Source organism: Rhinichthys klamathensis, unplaced genomic scaffold (genome assembly GCF_029890125.1).
Source record: "Rhinichthys klamathensis goyatoka isolate OS25496 unplaced genomic scaffold, OSU_Roscu_1.1 h1tg000194l_1, whole genome shotgun sequence".
Lineage (NCBI taxonomy): Eukaryota > Metazoa > Chordata > Actinopteri > Cypriniformes > Leuciscidae > Rhinichthys > Rhinichthys klamathensis.
Window position 1 is genome coordinate 1,411,741 of NW_026606720.1, and position 22,116 is coordinate 1,433,856.

At 40.5% G+C, this 22,116-nt stretch overlaps 2 protein-coding genes across 7 annotated transcripts in view; both read left to right on the top strand.

Annotated features, from left to right (window-relative positions):
• The first annotated feature begins 1,127 nt into the window (after window positions 1-1,127).
• eif4h (eukaryotic translation initiation factor 4h) lies at window positions 1,128-18,349 on the top strand. Of its 4 annotated transcripts, none has more exons than XM_056262588.1 (8): window positions 1,128-1,287; window positions 6,515-6,705; window positions 6,981-7,045; window positions 7,293-7,392; window positions 11,483-11,572; window positions 12,497-12,646; window positions 13,730-13,845; window positions 17,350-18,349. In XM_056262588.1, the coding sequence occupies exons 1-8, from the start codon at window positions 1,223-1,225 to the stop codon at window positions 17,353-17,355; spliced, it is 783 nt and encodes a 260-aa protein (XP_056118563.1). In that variant the 5' UTR covers window positions 1,128-1,222; the 3' UTR covers window positions 17,356-18,349. The 4 variants fall into 4 exon arrangements, with proteins under 4 accessions (XP_056118563.1, XP_056118566.1, XP_056118564.1 ...); XM_056262591.1 differs by having other exon boundaries at window positions 11,483-11,554; XM_056262589.1 differs by lacking the exon at window positions 17,350-18,349 and adding an exon at window positions 14,829-14,843.
• A 2,629-nt stretch (window positions 18,350-20,978) lies between these two features.
• Window positions 20,979-22,116, top strand: part of rffl (ring finger and FYVE-like domain containing E3 ubiquitin protein ligase) — a 28,253-nt gene continuing 27,115 nt past the window's right edge. For all 3 annotated transcript variants that reach the window (XM_056262584.1, XM_056262586.1, XM_056262585.1), the window contains exons 1-2: window positions 20,979-21,094; window positions 21,788-21,853. The gene's annotated coding sequence lies outside the window, so the exon portion shown is untranslated. The remainder of the gene's footprint in view (window positions 21,095-21,787; window positions 21,854-22,116) is intronic.

Consider the following 22,116-nt stretch of genomic DNA (forward strand, 5'->3'; position numbering starts at 1 on the left):
TCAAATAATATCTGTGACTTAATACAAAAATACTTCATTACCAGCTCCATAGTTCTTAAGTTCACAGATCCATGTGAAGACTCACCACTGAAGTCCGGAACCGAACTTAGTGACTCAAGAACTACAGCCATCGGTTCAGTGTTATTATATTATATATAAAAATTTTATTTGTTTTGAGGAAATTTGAGGAATTTGTAGAAAAAGACACAATTCGCATGCCCGTCACTGAGAGTCAAGCGTTTTTAGTTCTTCGTCAGTCACATTCACACCAAGGAGACAGGATGAGGAAGAATTATGAATGTATAAAAAATGACTGATGGCCATAAACATTCTTGAAATGACAGAAGAAGATTATTGAAATGCATCATTTAAAGGGAAGGATAGTTCACCCCAAAATTGAAATTCTGTCATTAATTTAATTACTCACCCTCATGTCGTTCCAAACCCATAAGCCTTTCGTTCACACAAATGAAGATCTTTTTGACGAAATCCGCAAACCTTCTATCCCTCTATGACACTTTTAGTTTGTTAAAGTTTGTAGTGTTAGCTGTCTATTATAGAGGAATAGAAAGTTTGAGTATTTTATCAAAAAGATCTTCACTTGTGTTCTGAAGATGAACGAAAGTTTTACGGGATTGGAACAACATGAGGGCGAGTAATTACTGACAGAATTTTCATTTTAGGGTGAACTATCCCTTTAATTGACACTCTTTCTGGAGTCTATTTTTGCCCGCAAATGTTAGCAAGCATAGAGTGAAGGATTCAATTACTCGTGTGCACATTTGTCGCTAACCTACCACCGTAACAGAAATGGTCTCTGAACGAATCAGGGAACGAATTATAATTATTATTATTGTGTGAACTGATTTAAAAGATTCGAAACATCAATGGATCTAAATCCCCACCTCTTTATGGTTCCTCCAAAACAATAAACTGGTAGATCCACGTTAGATCGCATCTCGAGTCTACTCGCCGTTGCCAAATTGAAAAATCGTCCAAATTCCTCATGAAAAATCTGTATTTGGATATATCCTCCAAAACCAATATACACACGTCTCATTTTAATATTTCTTACCTATATAATCTATCATTATTCAAAAATGTTTTATAAAATTTCAAGTGTCATGTTTCAGGCACGCCGTGGGCAGCTAGCAGCCGCAGCAGTATATGTTGGGGTCCTTCAGCGTCAGACTGCTGCTTTCTCTGGACAGCATCTTCGGCAATGGCGGATTACGATAACTACGATGACCGGGATCGGGCTTACGGTAGCTTCGGTGGAGGAAGAGGGTAAGAAACCCGCACCAGAGCAGCGGTAGAGCATGCTTGAGCGCGTATACGACAGGAGGAAGCGGGTCTCTGTGTGTGAGCGCAGTTCTGCGGGAGCTCGAGCGAGTGTAGGCCACGCAGCCCCGCTATGATGAATGGAGGCCGGGCACGAAACTCAGCCCACATGGGCTTCATGTCTCGCGACCGACTCCGCATTTCACTGTCCGTGGACTCTATGTGAAGCATTCCTGCTCACTTATCTCTATTGAATATCATTATGGATATCATAATTGTATTGTTTTAGCAGTACGACAGCGTGTTTTTAGCACGATCTGCACTGGGCCTTGAACAGGGGTCTGACTGACTCCCCTTATATATCACTCCCGATTCGCACGTTACGTTGCTGTTTATGAGGAGTATTATTCCTGAAAGATACCGTGGTACTTTCACCTTTTTGGACATGCATATGGTTCTCTTCAATACACTTTGGAGAATCATATAAATGACATGAAAGTGACATGAATTCAAACATGTGCATTCTGTTTTAGTTCCCGCTCACGTTATTCTCGGATCAGCAGCATAAGTCCATGTCCAGTATAATAAACACAGTTTGTGTTATCCCTCCATCAGATCAACCTGATGTCATGCAGATATCTTTACTTGCATACGTGCACGCTGCCTTTCACAGACATGCGTGACATTTACCAGTTATTGAGTATAGAAATAGAAAGCAAGTGCCTGTTTGATGTATGCAAACCTGTCAAAATGGGTTCTTTACTTTACTTCTTTACATTTACCTCAGGAAAGCCATTTAATGACCAGCACATTAGTTGACTAGAAAAATAGCGAGGAGTATTTAGCTAAATATATGCACTATATGACATATTTATTATATGTTTACTTGTCATTACATAATTGTTATTATAATGAAAACCGCATTATATTTAATTTCTCTCTGTATGTTTACAGCATTATGTGAGAGATATTTTTTTCTTGAGAAAAATTAACATGCAGACCTAATATTAATCGATTATGGTCTGTTATTGCATCGACACCGAATCGTCCACAGCCGTATCGCAATGCATCATAGAAATTAATCATTTTAACGCCCCTACTCCGTACAGATGCAGATGAACCCAGAATATGAACTCAACGTGAAAGATTTCCCCATTTAAAAACCAATATAAATGACGCTCATCCTGCTGTTTAGTGCATTGATTTCATATTCTGGGCTCATCTGCTGGCTTGTATATGGTATGCATCATCAGTAGGTTGTACTGAGTTTGATCTTTTAATATCACTGTCTATGGCCCTGTTTACATCTGGTATTAAGATGTGTTTTGGTCGATCGGATCACAAGTAGATGAGGGAGACACATTCCCGTTTCAGTGTTTCCTCTAGGATTTTTTTCCAGCCGTGGTGGCAGGACCATTTTGCCAGGGGGAGGGGGCGTGGCCCATGAGTGATATTCCCATTGGCCACGCCCCCTTATCCCAGGTGTTTAAACCTCCCCTAAGCATTATAACCTGAAAGGCTCCAACAAGAGCGGCACAGCGATTACGCGCATCCCGTGCGCAGAATGATGAACTTGAAACAATGCGAAGTCACAACGTGCAGCGCTTCGCATTGAAAAGTTCAAAGCACAAAGCGAAGAGATTATATCTATCTATGCTTAATGTATTATATCTATGTTTCAGTGCGCATGAAGAACAATTCATAGCGCTCTCTACTCCAGTGCTGTAACGTTAATCTAACGGACACCCGGGAGAAAGGAATATGATTTAGAAAGCGCTATAAACTCCAGCAAGATAAAGTCATTTTATGCTAACTATAGACCTTTATCTACAAATAAAGTATAATAATGGGAACATTGATCTTGAAGAGAGTGTCGTCGTGTTACTGTCGTAACCGAACGCGACGCGCTTGTTTGAATGCTGAATGGAGAATGACTGAGGAGAAATGAGTTTCCATTATCTTTAACTTAACAACTTGAATGTAAATTTTTACCTCACATTATGCTATTGAATGACTTTAGAAGTCTTGGAATATAGTGCGAAAAATTGATGGTGCTTTACAATGTTTCATGCCTTTAGCTTAACAATAACACAATAGTATGCACAATATCGGACCTCACTGAGAAGCTGCAGCCGTGGCGGGATGATTTTAGGTGTGGTGGCCAGCCACGGCAGAATGAATGTAGCGGAAACACTGCCGTTTACACCTGGAGTTTTAATCCGTCACTTTTGTCCACTTTCAACCACATGAGCATCGTCTACACTCCGAATGCGTTTCCGACTACCTCTCGAAGTGGTCAAAACATTTTAGACCCCGTTTACAGCTGTATTTTGCGTCATCTATTTGTTATCCGATCGACCAAAACGCATCTTAAAGGATTAGTTCACTTTAAAAAAAACTTTTGCTGATAATTTACTAACCCCCATGTCATCCAAGATGTCCATGTCTTTCTTTCTTCAGTCGAAAAGAAATTAAGGTTTTTGATGAAAACATTCCAGGATTTTTCTCCATATAATGGACTTTGCTGGGCACCAAACGGTTCAAGGTCCAAAAGACAGTTTCAGTGCAAACTGCAAACTGTTCAAAGGCCAGCATTTGACATTATTAAACTTAAACTTTGTTATTTATTTTTGAAATGACCGATCGTTTCGCTTGATAAGACCATTATTCATCGTCTGGTGTCGTTTAAAGCCCTTTGAACAGTTTGCAGTTAGCATTGAAACTGTCTTTTGGACCTTGAACCGTTTGGTGCCCAGCAAAGTCCATTATATGGAGAAAAATCCTGGAATGTTTTCATCAAAAACCTTAATTTCTTAAAAGTGAATTACTCCTTTAAAGGCGTGAGTGATTTGTTCCAGAAACATTTTTTGGTATGCTGGTTGAAAGTCTCTTCACATTCGGTACGAATGCAATGATACAATGTCCTACCCGCCTGTCAACGTGTGTATTTCCGTACCTCCGCGCACCTGCATCATCAGCACGATTCATGCTATGCAGCGTTAGACAGCAGTCACCTTTTACAGTTTCTGAACCAAAACGAGCTTGTGCTGCGTTCACACCATCACTACAGTCATTTAGAAGCTGTGGCGTTATATTTGGGGCGGTTCGTGACTCGAATTTCAATGGCTACACTATCAACGTCGAAATGAACCTACAGCTCAGTGCTCTTTAAGTTGTTTGTTCATTATTATTCTAATGTTATGTGCTTTGAGACATGAGGTAGTTTAAGACCTTCTCTCGTCTTGTGACGCTTTGAAAACTGCTGTACACGCTTGTGTTTTGAAGGAGGCATGGCTTTGAAGACTCTGAAGGACTCATGCTTTCAAAGCTAATTTGCTAATGCTAGCCGCTCCGAAAATTGCCTACCCTGCCTTTAATACCAGGTGCAAACTGGGCCTCAATGCATTAAGACACTTTAGTGTTTTAGGACATCAGTTCTGTGGATGTTTTGCCCTCCTTCTGTTAATCAGCCAATTTTACACTGCTATCATATGATCTCTACTAGCTTGATTTATTGTCTGACATAAGTATATGGGTCAGGGTACCATGGTATTTCCATCTGGCCACTGAGCCGTTGGACCACCACAGCACTTAAAGGTTTTGATGTCAAATGTGTTCTTGAGGTTGATGATGATTTCTGTGAGTACCCAGTAGCAGTAATCTGTCATTTGCTGTGGACGGCACAGATCTGAAAACATCAGACGCGCTGGGCTAAGGTGGAGCGGAGAAGTCACACTATATGCTTGTTTCGGGCCTCGGTCTGACACCAGAGGAATGTCTCTGGCATACTGGATCCCAGCGGAAGCTCACACAGATTTGCAATCTACTGTTACAGAAAGTAACATACTGTGAGAAGATGCATTTTGTTCAAAGCACTTTCCATCTGTCCAATAGCTTTTGCATTTGTCACTTTTTTCACCAGTGATAGACCGGTATGTGGGCCAAGCCAATATGCCATTTGGCCATTTTGAGAGTATTGGCATCAGCTGGCATCTAGTGTCCACTATGTAGACTGGCTGAAGTGTTAGTACACCAACATGCCAGTTTCAAAATATACAGAAGCCTTGTCAACAGATAATGCTAATTTTTATGTTCCAATAATACCCCTTTCCTCTTTTTTTAGCACTGTGATTACTTGAATACTTGTCATAAGTGTTAGTTTGATTTAAGCCATTTTCATCTTCTATCATTAAAGTGGAATAATGCTTTTTTTATATTTTCAAATTTCGTGCTGTTTGATCATGTAAAGGGTCTGCAAAGTTACAAAGCACAAAGTCAGTCCTGAGGGAGTTCTTCTCTATATCAGTGTGAACTGTTTCTGAACTCCCTGAAAACGCCTCCATTAGTCTTGAGGATTCCTTGAGATTGTAGTCCTCCAGGAACGAACGTCACAATAGTCCTCATTTAAATGATTTTCGCCCAAGGCATGCCCAAAATAAAGGGTTGAGGACTGGTTGAGTTGCATTAGTAGTGTGTTGAAACTTGTGGTTATAATAAAGGGTGCGATGTTTCCAAAACAACACATTCGTAGCGGATGAGCAATCACAACACACTGTCCCAGCCGACCAATCAGGGCACATTGTGCTTTTCGGAAGGAGGGGCTTTATAAAGACTGGAACTAAACTGACAAAAATCAACCAAAATCAAGAATTTGTAAACAGGCATTGCCACTTTTAAAGAGATTTTTTTTTTGCTGATGTTGATTTAATTTGATTGGTAATGGCATGTAGTGTTTTAGTATTGTAATTTAAATAAAAGATGATGCATACATCTAATATAAAGGTTAGAGTAATCTACACTTATGCATGTAAAAATGCCTATGGAAATCAGTTTTAAGGGGCAATATTCCCGTTATACGTTAGTTTCTGTCAGTGATGTAGAGATATATAATATCAGTGAAAGTATATGCCGATTTCTACTTGTCAACTATTAAATGTTAAAGAAATGTGTATCGGAAGCAAGGTTTTGGTACCACAGATTAATGTGAGCTCACTTAATATAGCACCCACCCATGTGTGATTCAAAAACTTCAGGGAAAACACCTATCCACCACTGCAGTTCAGCGTGACTCATTCGTGTGCATGTGTATGTGAGGTTCTTTGCCACGTATGATGCAAAATCAGTGGATGAAGGATCAACCGATGATTCACATTTATAGATCAATAATTGAACCGTATTCCTGTTATTTCTAGAAGATGTAGCGTTGACCAGGTTGTTTGTGTTTGGGCTGCAGACCCCGAGGTGGTGGCGGTGGCCAAGGCGGACCCCGAAAGCAGAAGGAACTTCCCTCAGAGCCTCCCTACACAGCATACGTCGGCAACCTGCCCTTCAACACAGTGCAAGGAGACATAGATGCCATTTTCAAAGACCTCTGCGTCAGGAGCGTCCGACTAGTCCGAGACAAAGAGACAGACAAGTTCAAAGGTGGGCTGATCTATGCATGTTTAATGTGGGACATTGTGTTTGCTTACTACTCGTACTTGGTTTTAGGAAAGCATTCAACTTTGTGCTACAGACATGAGTTATACCTCAAAATGTACATTCCTGTTGCACAATGGGAAGGATGTGGCTCAAGCAATGGCCAGGCCAAGGGTCTGACCCTAAGGGAAACCACACGCTGTTAACAACACATTTTAATGAATCGAACATCAATTTGAATCAAAGCATTTGCTAAATGGTAAATTGTTTTCTTGCTCCAGGTTTCTGTTATGTAGAGTTTGATGACTTGGAATCTCTAAAAGAGGCTTTGACGTATGATGGCGCTGTAAGTCTCTTAATTACACTATTTATTCAGTTGTTTATCATCTAATGCAGAAGTAATGAATGCACCGTTCACTAGTTTGAGGTCAGTGATCAGTGAAGCACCACTGTTGTAGAAACATTGTAGAAATGTGAATACAGCTTTGGTGAGCATAAGAAACTTTCCCCCGAAAAACTTGAAACCGACCCCAAGCTTTTGAACGGTACTGTGCTGTGTGATATATCGTGTGTTCCTGACTGCTCTTTTACAGCTACTAGGCGACCGATCTTTGAGGGTGGATATCGCTGAGGGCCGAAAGCAAGAACGCGGCGCCGGCGGCTTCGGCTTCCGGAAAGACGACAGAGGAGGAGGTAGTGTGTGTGTGTAATACTGCTGTCATTCATTAGCACAAGTCTTTTATCTTCTTCTGTTAGTGCTGTTTACTCACATTGTAGCATGCTTTTCTGTGGATATTTGTTGCATGTTGCAAGTTGTTTTTCGTTTTAAATATTGAAGTGTTTTGAGTCTCAGTAAAATGAGCAATGCTAGGGCTGGGTGGTCTGGTTTTATTTACAGTCGGAATTGTCAATCGGAAGTGTTCCTGTCACACTCTGTATAGATAGTAGAAATAGTAGGGGTGTAACGATACACGTATTCGTATTGAACCGTTCGGTACGAGGCTTTCGGTTCGGTTTTCGGTACGCATTTTTGAACCGAACGGTTCGTTGGACCATTTTTCCTGTCGACCAAAATTTCGTTATTTGAAATGTAGGCGCGTCACGCGTGGCAAGCGCGCTCATAATGTAAGAGACGCTGGCGTGACCACAACATTGCCCAACATCAAATGGCAAATGTAAGCGGAACGAAACCACTCCTTGTGTGGTTGACGGACCGTTTATCAGTTTGGACCAATGCAGCGCGAGCCGATCTTAATCATCAGCACTGTTACTACACAGCCAAATCCAGTAAAGAAAACATTTGAATTCGCCACTGAAGTAATAACATCACTGCGAGATCTAGTGAGAAACATTCGCATTTCTCCGTTATTAACGGATCAAACAGCGCTGACGTGGAAACCAGGAAGAAACATTGTGCCATGAATGAACTATCCAGTGTCCACAGATCAGCAACATTCACCATGAGTTTACTGTAGTAACACTACTAACTGTAACCATGGGAGTTTGGCAGGAATAGTCGGCTATAATGCTTTCAAGTAACATCACGTCGGTTTTATTTTGACATTATGAATACAATTGCTGCCCTCAAATGTTAATCTGAACTAAAATAAACCTTTGTTTAGAACTACTACAATATAACATTTCATTTTGTCCAAGGAGCTGTTTTGTTTTATAAGCTCCTAAGAAAAGTCAAGTATAGCTCCATCATTGCTCAAAGTTAAAACATATCATACTTTATGATGTTAGTTTTAATAAAAATATAATTAAAAAAATTAAATCAAGGAAATTTTTCTGGCATTTCTTTTTTTTCGCTGTATCGGAAACGTACCGTGACACAAGTGTATCGTATCGAACCGAACCTTGAATTTTGTGAACCGTTACACCCCTAATAAATAGTGTTTTTCATTCAAATATAATTATAAATTAGCCTGGGTTTCCCCGTACTGCCTTTGCGCAGCGCGATTTTATTCACGCTGCTAGGTAGTCTGGATACCATGGACCAAATGTTCGCCTCAGCGAGGGGACCAATCACAGAACGGGGAGGGAGCAGCAAGACGATGGCGACGTCTATACGACACACCGGAGCAGTTTGTTTATAGCGATGGATCCAACATGGCAGCAGACGCGAAGTTACCTTTCGATGCAGCCTTAGATATTGTTCTAAGTAGATTAGAACGCAAATAAATCTCTGACCCATCGTCTTCTTCCTCGTCTAATTTCTGTCGCTCTACATACTAGGTTTGGGCCGATGGACGATATCATCGCTGGCAGACATCACGATGTTTAGACGGCATCGGCTAAACATTGTGTGTCCCCGGTTTCCATGGTGATGCGTCATGCTTGGCACGTGATTCACCACAGCCAAAATAGCGCTGTATGACAGATTTAGCGCTTTTATTTCTAAATATTAACGAACTTGCTTACCATGTCATGAACTATCTTCTATTCCGATTCTCAAATATGTGTAAGTGAGTTTTTGTTTTGTTTTAAAAAAACGTTATAAATGATCTTGATCTGTAACGTGAGATGGGCGCCGTGTTTGGGCCGCAGTTCAGAGATTTCTGTCTGTTGGATTTATTACAGCGCGTCAATTCATCAGTTTCTCCTGAAAAACATGAAAGTAAGTGGCCGGTGAACTGGGAGAAAAATAGAGTTGACTTTATAGTTATTTACACTGTGTCTCTCTGATATGAAAAAAACCCGTCGTCAAATATATTTGAATGGGTTGTTATTGCTGCTTCCATAGACACCATTGTGTATTTTACAATCTATAAATGTATTGTTTTGCTATAAATTATATGAATTTAAATGTGAAAGCACGCAGTTTGAATCTGGCAGTGATGTCACGTCACTGTACATTCGCTCCTTAGTGCTCAGCTGCTGCAGAGCTGCCGAAATCGAAATTGCTGATGAGATATAGAGGAAAATATCTAGTGGAAAATGAGAACATTACGAAAATAAAATGTCATCGTCCATCGCGATGTTTCACTGTAGACATCGTCTGATGCCAAATTGGTAGACATCGCCCCAACCCTACTACATACGTCATCTGCTATAATTGAAACGATTGGCTATGAGCTACGTACAGGCGCATTTGATAGACATTCTTAGCACCCAATAAACGGCTCTGGGCATTCGTAAACCATGCCTCAAATACGAGAAAATGAACATGTGGCTCCCAGACCCAAGTCTCAATGTCAATGAGACGTGGTCTGACGTTACCCAGGCTAATGATAAATTGCATTACCCAGTCTTCAACTCATCACATGTATTAGTGATAGTCGGCATGAAACGGCTTTTCACCCTATGGACCCTTTTCACACACTGTGATGATGCGTTTCCTCAGTCACTAACATCGTAAATCTTGCACACTTTTATTAATATATAATGTCATAACTCGATCTTTTAATGAAAATGACAGATTTTTTTCTGCTGACAAATGCAACTCTTGTTTTTGCCATGAAGAAAGCCTCACATGGCATTAAAAAGCTATATTACTACTACTGACATGTAGCGGACTTCTCCAATCATCTAGTTCGGTTAAATCCTCCAAAATCAACTGCAAACTCTCTTTCACTCTACTTCTGTTGTAATGACTGTTTACAAGCACCCTCATAATGCTATTATAATGGGATTTCGGCAATATCTTGATTCAACTTTACCTCACGTATACAATACTTTGATCAAACGAATGCAGTTAAGCTCATAATCGGATCAACCATAAATGCAATAAACGGGCGTGTAACGCCTTAATCACGTTATCGCTGCTCTGACCAAAGTGCGCGTGTGGTCGGACGTACACGAATGACGTGTTCAAAATCACTTCAGAGTTCATTCTCAAAGTTGTGTGAAGTGTTTCCTCCACTCTGAATCGCTGAACTGTCCCCACAACTCACTCTGCGCAGTCTTTGCTCATCTTCATCCTGAGGAAGCGCAGGCGAACCCGGTTACAGCGGCACGGCGCCGAATAATATCCAATACGGACGCAGAAATTTTTTGCATTTGACGCAAGTAGATTAAAACGGTGGCCAGTAACACACCTACCGTATGTGAGTTTATCAGTTGTGCTGAGCATTGGGTTTGTGAAGAATGGCGGTAAAAACACACACTTCTTAGCTAATAAGCAGAACGTCATTTAAACGTCTTACTGCGATTAAGTTCTTGTTCTCATTAAAAAAAACAGACGTAGAATTGATTTGATGGCATGCGCATATGTGCATGGCTCATTTGAAAATGTCCTGTTTTGAGGGTTTTTTCTACCCGTTTTTAGACCTTCATTTGAGCAATTTAGTTTCTAAATTAGTAGTAAGTATGAACTAAGTTGAAATCCCTAAAGGAATGTGATATTGTGACAAGGTTTTGGCCCGACCCCCCCGGTCCCTAAGCAATGCTCAATAATACCTTGTGTCTTCTGTCTCTTATTCTGAACTACAGCTTTTGTTTTATTTCATATTGCTGCCGAACCTCTCACTGCTCATACTACACACACAGAGCTTTTCTTTAGCTGGGCTTCTCACATTCATTGTTCATTTCATCTTTAGATCTTTTTGTTCTCTTCTGTTTTTCACCCCTCAGTAGAAAAACTCTTTCTTGCTCCTTTTCCTTCGCCTCTAACAAACGGAGGGCTTTCTGATAGGCCAGCTGGGGTCTTCCTGTACGCAGTCTTGGCTGATGATCTGATTGGTTCAGTAGACGCGTTATCTGGGTGGGCCTCTCTTTCACCCCGATCTCGCCTTTGAATTGTTGCCCCTATTAAACAGCCCCCCCCCCCTGTCCCTTTCAGGCCGTGGTGGCTCACGTGGGGGCCGAGGAGGGGGACGTGACCCCAGAGACGACTACGACCAGTCTGGAGGAGGTGCGGAGAGTGAAATGGGCAAGAATTCGATCCTTTTGGGCTTTGGCTCTACATACAATTATTTTTTTTTTAGCAGGAATCTGAGGACACATCTGTTGTAATGCTTTTACCACAGATAGTTCAGAAGTGTTCCTCTTTTGAACTTGAAAATGAACTTAAAACATGTTGACAAATAAATGTACTCAACGAACGCCTAGTAAGCAAGGGAGCGTGAGGAACATTACATTTTAGTTTTATGAATGACTTTTTTGGACAAGGTTTTGGATAAGCAGTGTTTTTAGTAAAAAAAAAATGTATAACAATAATTATTATTATTGTGACATTTTCATTACAATTGAGTGCAGTAATGAATATGTCTGGGCACTTTATTGTTATTTAACAACGTTAAAATACAGAATAAAATCAGCATACATTCAGTACAACGTGTACTTTTTTCCACACTACGACAATAAGCAATTTTTTATTTGTTTTTGGGGTGAAAAATAATTGACATTGATTATTTTTGTGACTTTCGCCCTATTACAGAAAACATGGTTCACTCTCTTTTACAAATTGAGGGAGTCAAAATGAACATAAACCTCATTGAAAATAACCCCGAATATTTCCCAGAAATAAATGTAACTGAGCCACAGGACTTGCAGTATCAGCAGGGTACTTGGTATTGTTTGTTTGTGTTTTGTGAATGGCTTTTTCATAGTTAATTTCAAGTTGATTTTTGTACATTGATCTCAGGGACTCCATCTCATTGCCATCAGTCATGTTGTCAGCGCAGTCAAATGTCCTCCCTAATTGAAGTTGTCTATAAATACTGATCTTGGATCAGGCTTCTCACAAGTCTTAACTTCTTGCCCAGAGCCTTTCCTGGATCAGTATTTTGGCACAACTTCGCAGCGGATTGGGAGAGTGATGCACCAGTTACTCATGCCTTTCCTTCTCCCACAGGATTTCGAGATGATGACTTCATGGGTGGGAGGAGTCGAGGAGGCGGGCGCCCGGCGGACCGAAGGGGGGGTGGAGGCATGGGACGCTTCAGAGAGGGGGGCGGACCTCCCCCTCGCGGAGGCTCGACAGACTTCAGAGAACCTTCTGACGGTCTCGCAGATTCATTCATTCTCATGAGAGCAGATATAGCCTTATATGTGTGCTTTAAAGTCAACATGAAATCAATATGGACCCCATTTACTCCATCAACAGCAGGAACATGTTAAGTCTTTTAGCAAAATGTAGTAGCTTGCTCTGATTTTCAGCTGTACACCAATCTATACCAATTCATTAATATAAATGGCTAATGTTACCTTGATGCACAATATACCTGTACCATATCTAGAGTATTTTTTGTTTTAATATTTATTCACTTTGACGCCTAATCTTTACTTAAAGTTAATCCTTTAAATCTACAAATTTAGACATAAAACCTTGATATTTGCTAGATTTTGTTTAGCTTATTATTTTTAATACATTTGTTGTATTTATTATCAGTATTTATTAATCTTCGTTAATGTTACTTAATAAAAATACATTTGTTCATTGTTAGTTCACAGTACATTAATGTTAACAAATACAACATTTGATTTTAATAATGTATTAAATTACATTGACTAATATTAATCAATGCCGTAGAAGTATTGTTGATTCTTTGTTAATGTTAACTAATGTGGTTAACTAATGAAACCTTACTGTAAAGTGTTACCAATTAAATGATATTAGCCATTTATCAGTTATTGAAAATATCAGGAATCCGAATTGTAATATTTCTGCATCCACAATGTTAACCAATTGTAATGGAGAATAATGGGTTTTAGAAAAGCTGCATTATATCCTAAAATACTATTGTTTTAGGGTATATTGCAGCTTTTCTAAAATCTTTCATTATTCAATTAATTTTTAATTTGATGCCAAATAACTTATATACAGTTGAAAGGTTATAGTTCCCAGCAAGTTGAGGCTCAAATAAATACGGCCTTGTTAATGATCCAGTCAATTCCCACTGAATCAAATCAGGTTTCGCCCAACTTTTCCCTTTTTTAAATGCTGTTTACTCAAATCCTTCAGCAGAAGTCAAATGGGTTGCAGATAGCATTTCATGTTGAACTCAAGTGAAGTTATTGACACTACCTAAATTACTCAACAACAACAACAACATCTAATGTCTCAATTATGTTGTTTTTTCCACAGAGGAAAGAGCGCAGAGGCCGAAGCTACAGCTGAAGCCGCGTACAGTGGCAGGTCCCCTTAACCAAGTGGCCAACCCCAACTCGGCCATCTTTGGGGGTGCCAAACCCCGGGAGGAGGTAATTCCCAAAGACAAACACTAAGAGACTGCAGCCTCCCTCACCGCTCCAAAAGGAAGGAAGGAAAGAAGGGGAGGGATAGAGAAAGAAGGGGAGGGAAGGGCGAGGTACAGGGACAACGACGACAGAAAAAAAAAAAACGTATCATGCCAACGGGAATGCGATAAGGCCTCTATCAGTCCTACCTGTTAGAGATGAACGGAGTCCGGAGTTCAGATCGATTGACTATATATTTATTCAACGGAAACAAATACACGAAACCACGCCTACATCGATCGATCGCCATGACACCTGCGCACACCAACGAGCAGCTCGTGAATGCATGGCCAAACAATGGTTTTATGTCCACCTTTGCTTCCCTGTGATTAGTGCCTGCTCTGTACTGTAGTTTTCATCGGGGGGAAGTTCTTTCACATCCTCGGTGAGATTCGAAAGGGTTTTTTTTTAGCTGTTCTCTTAAATGGAATGGAAACTGGTTTTAAACGTTTCTTTTTTGGCTTGTTTTATAGACGTAGACTGAACCACACACGCCGAGCCCTTTTATCGCGCGAATAACGACGCCGTTTTGGTGTGTGCACTAGTGTTGTCACGATACTAGAATTTCTAACTTCGATACGATATCTTGAAAAATATCGATATTCGATACCATTTTCGATACCACGGAGAAAAAACTGCCGCAATATTAAGGGGGTATTTTTTTAATTTAAAGCTAAATATAACAAGTCTAGAACATGAGGTATATTTTACATGAACAAAAATGTCCTGAGTTCTATTTGTTTATATTTTTTAATTGGACCAGAGCTAACATGATGTATTTTTATTACCTACTGTTATCAAAGATTAAAATATACTGTAACAAAAAAGCACTTAACAGTATCAAATTGGAGGATAGAGTCAGTGTATAATAAGATTAAACATTCAATTTTCAGTTAAAGGCATGTCATTATTTAATTTAGAGATGCTATTGTCTAGCTGTTTAGTTTAATTAATATCTGTGTAATCAAATTGATGATAATAGCTAATGAAGGAAAATTGCAGAATTAAATAATAATTTTTGAATAAAGTTAAATAGGCACCAGTTAATTTACATTTGACCACAGTTACAATATTTACTTGTCTAAGATTCCTCAGTCAGATTATGTTAACTTTAAGAATTAAAACGAGACAACACAGACTCTTATCAACAACAATACTAGGCCATCTTGGTTAATGTTTCAGAAAAGTTCAAATGGGAAGCGTTATAGTGTTTCCTTGAGGATTTTTTTTTAGCAGTGGGGGCAGGTCTGTCCAAACAACAAACACCCCTGATGCTGAGCATATGCTGCTAGATAGTAGCCTACCCCTGGAGCCTGTTCCTTAAGTCTGTTTTCACCTATACAATAATTTTAAAAAATGAGTGATGTGAGGGATTATTGATAGTCAAACAATCTGTTGGGTGCCCGCAGCCCGCTCGCGTGTCTGCGCTATTCTCCGGACATGCCCGCTCGCGGTGTGTAGCTCGTGTCCGCGCTATTCTCCGACATGCCCGCTCGCGGTGTGTAGCTCGTGTCCGCGCTATTCTCCGACATGCCCGCTCGCGGTGTGTAGCTCGTGTCCGCGCTATTCTCCGACATGCCCGCTCGCGGTGTGTAGCTCGTGTCCGCGCTATTCTCCGACATGCCCGCTCGCGGTGTGTAGCTCGTGTCCGCGCTATTCTCCGACATGCCCGCTCGCGGTGTGTAGCTCGTGTCCGCGCTATTCCCATGCCCGCTCGCGGTGTGTAGCTCGTGTCCGCGCTATTCTCCGACATGCCCGCTCGCGGTGTGTAGCTCGTGTCCGCGCTATTCTCCGACATGCCCGCTCGCGGTGTGTAGCTCGTGTCCGCGCTATTCTCCGACATGCCCGCTCGCGGTGTGTAGCTCGTGTCCGCGCTATTCTCCGACATGCCCGCTCGCGGTGTGTAGCTCGTGTCCGCGCTATTCTCCGACATGCCCGCTCGCGGTGTGTAGCTCGTGTCTGCGCTATTCTCCGACATGCCCGCTCGCGGTGTGTAGCTCGTGTCTGCGCTATTCTCCGACATGCCCGCTCGCGGTGTGTAGCTCGTGTCCGCGCTATTCTCCGACATGCCCGCTCGCGGTGTGTAGCTCGTGTCCGCGCTATTCCCATGCCCGCTCGCGGTGTGTAGCTCGTGTCCGCGCTATTCTCCGACATGCCCGCTCGCGGTGTGTAGCTCGTGTCCGCGCTATTCTCCGACATGCCCGCTCGCGGTGTGTAGCTCGTGTCCGCGCTATTCTCCGACATGCCCGCTCGCGGTGTGTAGCTCGTGTCCGCGCTATTCTCCGACATGCCCGCTCGCGGTGTGTAGCTCGTGTCCGCGCTATTCTCCGACATGCCCGCTCGCGGTGTGTAGCTCGTGTCCGCGCTATTCTCCGACATGCCCGCTCGCGGTGTGTAGCTCGTGTCTGCGCTATTCTCCGACATGCCCGCTCGCGGTGTGTAGCTCGTGTCCGCGCTATTCTCCGACATGCCCGCTCGCGGTGTGTAGCTCGTGTCCGCGCTATTCTCCGACATGCCCGCTCGCGGTGTGTAGCTCGTGTCCGCGCTATTCTCCGACATGCCCGCTCGCGGTGTGTAGCTCGTGTCCGCGCTATTCTCCGACATGCCCGCTCGCGGTGTGTAGCTCGTGTCCGCGCTATTCTCCGACATGCCCGCTCGTGGTGTTCTTTATCAATCAACCAAAGCCGGTCGCGGGGGCGCGGCCCTCGCCATCTTTCCATTCACTTCACTTTTGCTATTTAACCAGAGCGAATGAGACGAGTGCGTCACGTCACGTGTGGTGTTTGTCAACGCGCCTTTTGAGAGAAGTGAAAGTGACTGCTCGGCTAGTATCGATACTTCGGGAAATTAGTATTGGTACCGTTCAGATATTTCAGTATCGATATTTATCGAAATATCGATATTTTTGACAACACTAGTGTGCACTTTTATTGCGGGGCAGCTAGCTAACGTTTCCACGGTTGACGTTCAATTTATATTAGCGTTCGCGAAAAGCAGTATTAAGTTTGTTGGATTGAACCACCATTGTTTTGCATTTTTGTTCTTTGGATTTTTACTGGACTGCACCTTTTGAAGTTGTTTTTGTTTGTTTGTTTTTGATGTGATTTAATAAAAAATCGCCATTTCAGACGATTTTTTCCGAAACGCGCACGCAAACCTTCGACCGCGCACTGGAATGTACATGTGGTGCTTGTCCTCTTCCCTAGCCCTTATCGTGTCTGTAAATTGGCGTGTCAAAGCACAACGTAGTCCAGTTGTACAGTCAGTGTTCGGTTTCTTACGACGTTAATCGGTAGATCTACACACGTTCGACACCCCGCCGCAATCTTCCTGTTAGTGTTGAACTGATTCTAATAATTGCTTTATCAAAATGTTCATGTTGCAAATGTCAACTTTTCACCATCTCCTACAATGGACCCTGTGTAACCACTCTGTTCTTGTTTTGTTTTATGTTTCCGTTCTCTTAAGAATTAATATCTGTGTCAGTGTGGCTGCATTATTCCGGAAGGCTATACTGGATTCTACTGGCTTTGATCACCATAAAATCTTTCAAAGACTTCTCCCAGTGACACGCAGGCAGGGGCACGAGGTGCTGGTCTCCTCTCGAATCCAAACGAGCCCTCATCCGATTGGCTTAAAAAGCATGTGGAGGTGGGGGCTCTAGAAAGGGGCGGGGCATAGTCTTAACTCCGCCTCTGCCTGTCCTCGCTGACTCCTCCCACACGCCTCAAAGAACCCAAACTTGGAGGACAACATCTCCTGGTTGATTTCCATTGTGTTTAAGGACTTCAAAATATCTCTCTCCCTCTCCAAAGTATCTTTGTGTTCCGAATTTGTAGACACGCGGACGTAATTGCAGCCGTGTGCTTTTTATATTTTGCTCTTTAAATTTCTTTACTGTATTTGAAAATTAAAACGTTGAGCTTGATTCTTAATTAAACCATTTCACAGTGAAGAGCTGTTTTTGAATCTGTTTGAATTCTTGCGTTGTCTTTACGAAAGATTTTCCGAACCTGACCAAATCTGGCTCATCCAGAGCTTTCAGGAACAATGTGCCACATGTATTTCATTCACTTAGAAGAGCAACATGCATGCATGATAGGTTTGGTTGGTGACACATGGGTCTACAGCGACATCCACAGCTTGACTGCAATGTATTTCTTTCCAGGACAAAAAAAAACAAGTAGAAACTATGATCCATAACACGATCAGTACTGCCTTTCCATATGAAGCGTATTGAACTGCTCGCACATTTCCAGACACGCCGGTGACGCCGGCCGCTGTACTTTCATCTCCTAGTGGATCGAGTGTAGAGTCCTCATGGGAAACCCTTCTCCTCGCATTTTACTGGATTATGAGGAAGTTCAAAATTGTCTTCTTACTGTACTATAGAGGTCGGCTGTTTTTATTCTCTTGTTTTTCTTTTCATTTTCCTACACTGTTTATGGCAATAAATTGTATCATCTTACAGTGTTTGAAATGAATGTTTTGACATAGGATAATGGGATGTATTCATTCTGTGTCCTGTGAAGCTATATGGTGTTTGAAAAAAAAAAAAAAAGTTATTTTACCAAAATTGCACCTGGTATAGTTGGTTTATCACAGCAGCTTCAAGTTTTGGGAATTGTGTCGTATGCTTCAAGAACAAGGTAACTTGTCCATACAAGACACAGAGTCTTATCTTCGTTGGGTCAGGAATGGTCTATACACTGGGTCAAACACAGGAATTCTTTATTTTCAACATAGGAGACACGTGATGAGTGATTGTTTTGCATATGTAAAGAATAAAAGATTTGAAGAGGAGACTATGGGTTTGGGGTGTCAAGTGATCTAAATACAAGGAAATATGGGGAAACAATGCTCTTTGTTGGGTGATTCTGACTTTAGAAATGTCTTCTATTTCACCGTAAAGAAAAAAATCCTAAAAAAGTTAAGGTTAGTTGTAGGACCATGGTGATATTTTTTTTAAATTAGGAACTATACTTGTATGATAGTGCCATATTTAATTTTTGACAGGAGTGAAAACAACGGGTAAATATAGTTCAATGTATCCTACTCTACATGCGAATTGTTCAGCTGACAAAACATATTTCCAAAACTACTCTCAATAGACAAACAACATAAAACAGTCTGAAAGTTGTGAGGTTTGAAAACGACGTGATCTACCGTTCGTAGCGTCACAGCCGAGTACAATCCAATATGGCGTCTGCCCTGACTAGACCAAATCACAGCGGCGCCATCTTTGAATGAAATCGAGGCTGTGTGAGAGACAGGCATCTCTTCAGTGGGTTGTACTGTTATTTAATCTGTATTGTTTTGCTGACGAAACACTAAAAATATAATTTCCGGGAAATTTCAGTGGACAATACCCCAGACAATATGAGCTGTGGAAAAGGGATAGATGATGTGATCTAGGACTAGGTGATTTAAGCCTGCTTTTTACAGCATCGATAGGCCTACTACAGAAAATACAAGTCTATCTGCACAGCCTCACTTGCATACGTGTCATGGTGCTGCTCTTATAAGCTATTACTGGATTGAGAAAATGTATTTAATACAATTTTACATAACTTAAGATTCTATAGAACAAATGCTGCCTAGATGTGAAAATATTTGTGTTTGAAATAATGACTGTTTTTAATAAGATTGTTTTTATTTATTTATACAATGATAGTCATGAAAATAATGTCAATGCAAATTGAGTTCTTTAAAATACAATTTCTACTTAAAAAAAAAAGATTCATTGTTGGGTATGCTTTTCTTTACCTGTACAGTGAGTGGATAATACTTAAGAAGATAATACTTCTAATAGATCAATGTCGACACATGAACACCATGCCTTAGGTCAAAATATCTGGACCAAACAACCCTTGAGAAAATGGTTTTATTATAAATTATTAGTCCAGATTATAAAATGTGTATCGGAAAAAAAAATTAATAATAGTTATTTTTTTTAATGTGTGGTGATTCATGGAGTCGCATATAGGCTTTAGGTTATATAAATAGTAATATTTGAAGTTCAGGAGTAAACGAGGGTTCTCCGGTCAATCGTCCATGCAGTTTTTACTTTCATTCACAATCCGTTGCACTTTCTCTTTAATTTCAGGAGAGGTCGCTGCCTTCTACCTAATTTAGCTCAGGTCGTAGGAAATGAACAATCTACAGTGAGTTCGGTGTTGTATTTAAGCTGTCATTAAGGATAGACTTTCAGAAATATACTCTGGCCATTCTCAAACACTTCAACGTTTAATTATAAGTTGATTATTTAAAAAGTTGATTATTTGCTAATAGCCTACTTATTTTGTGCTTTTAAATCACTTCCTGCTAACTGTTAGGAATATCATAGAATAGATGACTATTCATGTGGGACTAATCAAGATGGAAAGAATTATTTAAGATATAAGAAAATCTATAAAAGATTACCAATTAAAATAATAAAGTGAGAAATTAAAACTTGTATGATGTCCATTCTTTTAAATGTACATCTATTTTTAAGACATTTAAGATAGAGCCAATTGGTTGGGTACAATGTTTAAAATTAAACTGATATTAAAGTTTTCCAGGTATAAATGATTGTCCTGATCCAGAGACGGGCTCAAGTGATACATGTTATTTTTCTCAGCGCTGGCCTGAATGAACTAAACACAGTCATTTGCGGTTAACCGGTACTTGAGAGGTAGGTTGTTTCCAATTGTTGGTCAGGTACCAATTTGTTGAATAATATATTATTTAATAGATTAGTTTTAGTGTTAGAATATCTCAAATAAAGAAAAAAATTTAATTCGTTTTTTGAAACGGCAGGTGCTCCCTAGAGAAAGTCTCACAGATTTTTAAATTTTTTTTTTTTTTTTTTTTACAGAGAATTCACAACAACAACAACAATCCTATTAAACCGACCTTATTTATTTTATATTTAATGGTCAGTGGCTCGTAACTTTAAAATGGGTGCGTCAAACTAGTTGATGATCGACGTGCGCGTTCTCGTGTTTTGAAAGAAGACGACGTGCTCGCGCTTCAGTACCCACCACTAACCGGAGCGTCACTATTAACGAACTTCGCGTAATTCTAAACACCAAAAGTGTGTGTACATCCAAAAAAACCGACCATAAAATGAAGAGCTGAAAGTCTTTATTTGTTCTGTAAGGATTATTGATCAATACAGAGTTTTCAACATCTGCGGCTGCGGTTTTCGAGCGCCTTCGTTTCATTTGAGGTAAGTTTAATAACGTCCTCTCGACAGAAGAGCAAGTTAATGTTAGATATGAAACAAACTCTGCTCTCTTTCACGTTTACGTTTAACTTACTCACACTAATATATCTCTGGACTGTTTTGAACGATGTAATATAAACGCCTTCCCTGTACTTTTCGCCATTAAACTCTTTAGTCTTGTTTTCTGCGCTCGTGACCGCTTGTGAATGTGTCGCATGATGCTTCAAAATATATTTTAAAAAGCTAGTCTAAAGTTATGATACTCTAATATGCTAATACTGTGACGTGGTGAAAGTTTGTTTTAGTGACTACCTATAGTTTGAACTGTAAGTTAATCCTGTTTATATTACTTGGTATACACACTTTGAGTAAGTGTATAAATACTATATCATTCTAATACTCTACGTAACGTTACTGTGAAAATGTTTATGTTTTTTATACTTTTCTGCGGCACCATTTGGTCTTGGTGAACAAGTTTTCCTGTTTTAAAGGGGAAGCTTCAGAGTGATCTGACACACGGATGTTTGAGGTTGCCAAGTCATTGTGTGAGCTTTGAGTTGCGACGTAGATTTGCAAACAGAGAGGAAGGTGTGATCCAGATCCTCCATTGCTTCTTGCGTAAAGGGAGAATGTGTACCAGCAAATCCAGTAAATGTTACTCATAAACGTGTTACTGTGTTCTTCTTCTCTTTATAGATGTCAATGGATTGGATTATATATCACTGAACGTCACAGCATACACGTCACTTACTCCTTTTCAAGGTATGAACCGTAATTCAACGTTTACTGATGCTGTTTTATCCTGAAAGTACGTTTAAAGTGCTATTATGCATCATATTTTATTATCATTATACATAAAAATGGGAAATGCTATCATGGAGAAGATCCCTGCAGCCCCTCATGACTCAATAACGTACATTTTTTTAAATATCAGATAATTTGACCTCTATATGATAAGTCAAGTTTAGTTCAAGTATAATTAAAATATACCTTAAAAGGGTTTGACTCCTCAAAAACATAATTGT

Coding starts and splice junctions, on each gene's coding strand:
- eif4h (XM_056262588.1), top strand. CDS start 1,223: ATGGCGGATTACGATAACTACGATGACCGGGATCGGGCTTACGGTAGC. Junction 6,706..6,980: donor AGAGACAGACAAGTTCAAAG/GTGGGCTGATCT, acceptor TTCTTGCTCCAG/GTTTCTGTTATGTAGAGTTT. Junction 7,393..11,482: donor GAAAGACGACAGAGGAGGAG/GTAGTGTGTGTG, acceptor TGTCCCTTTCAG/GCCGTGGTGGCTCACGTGGG.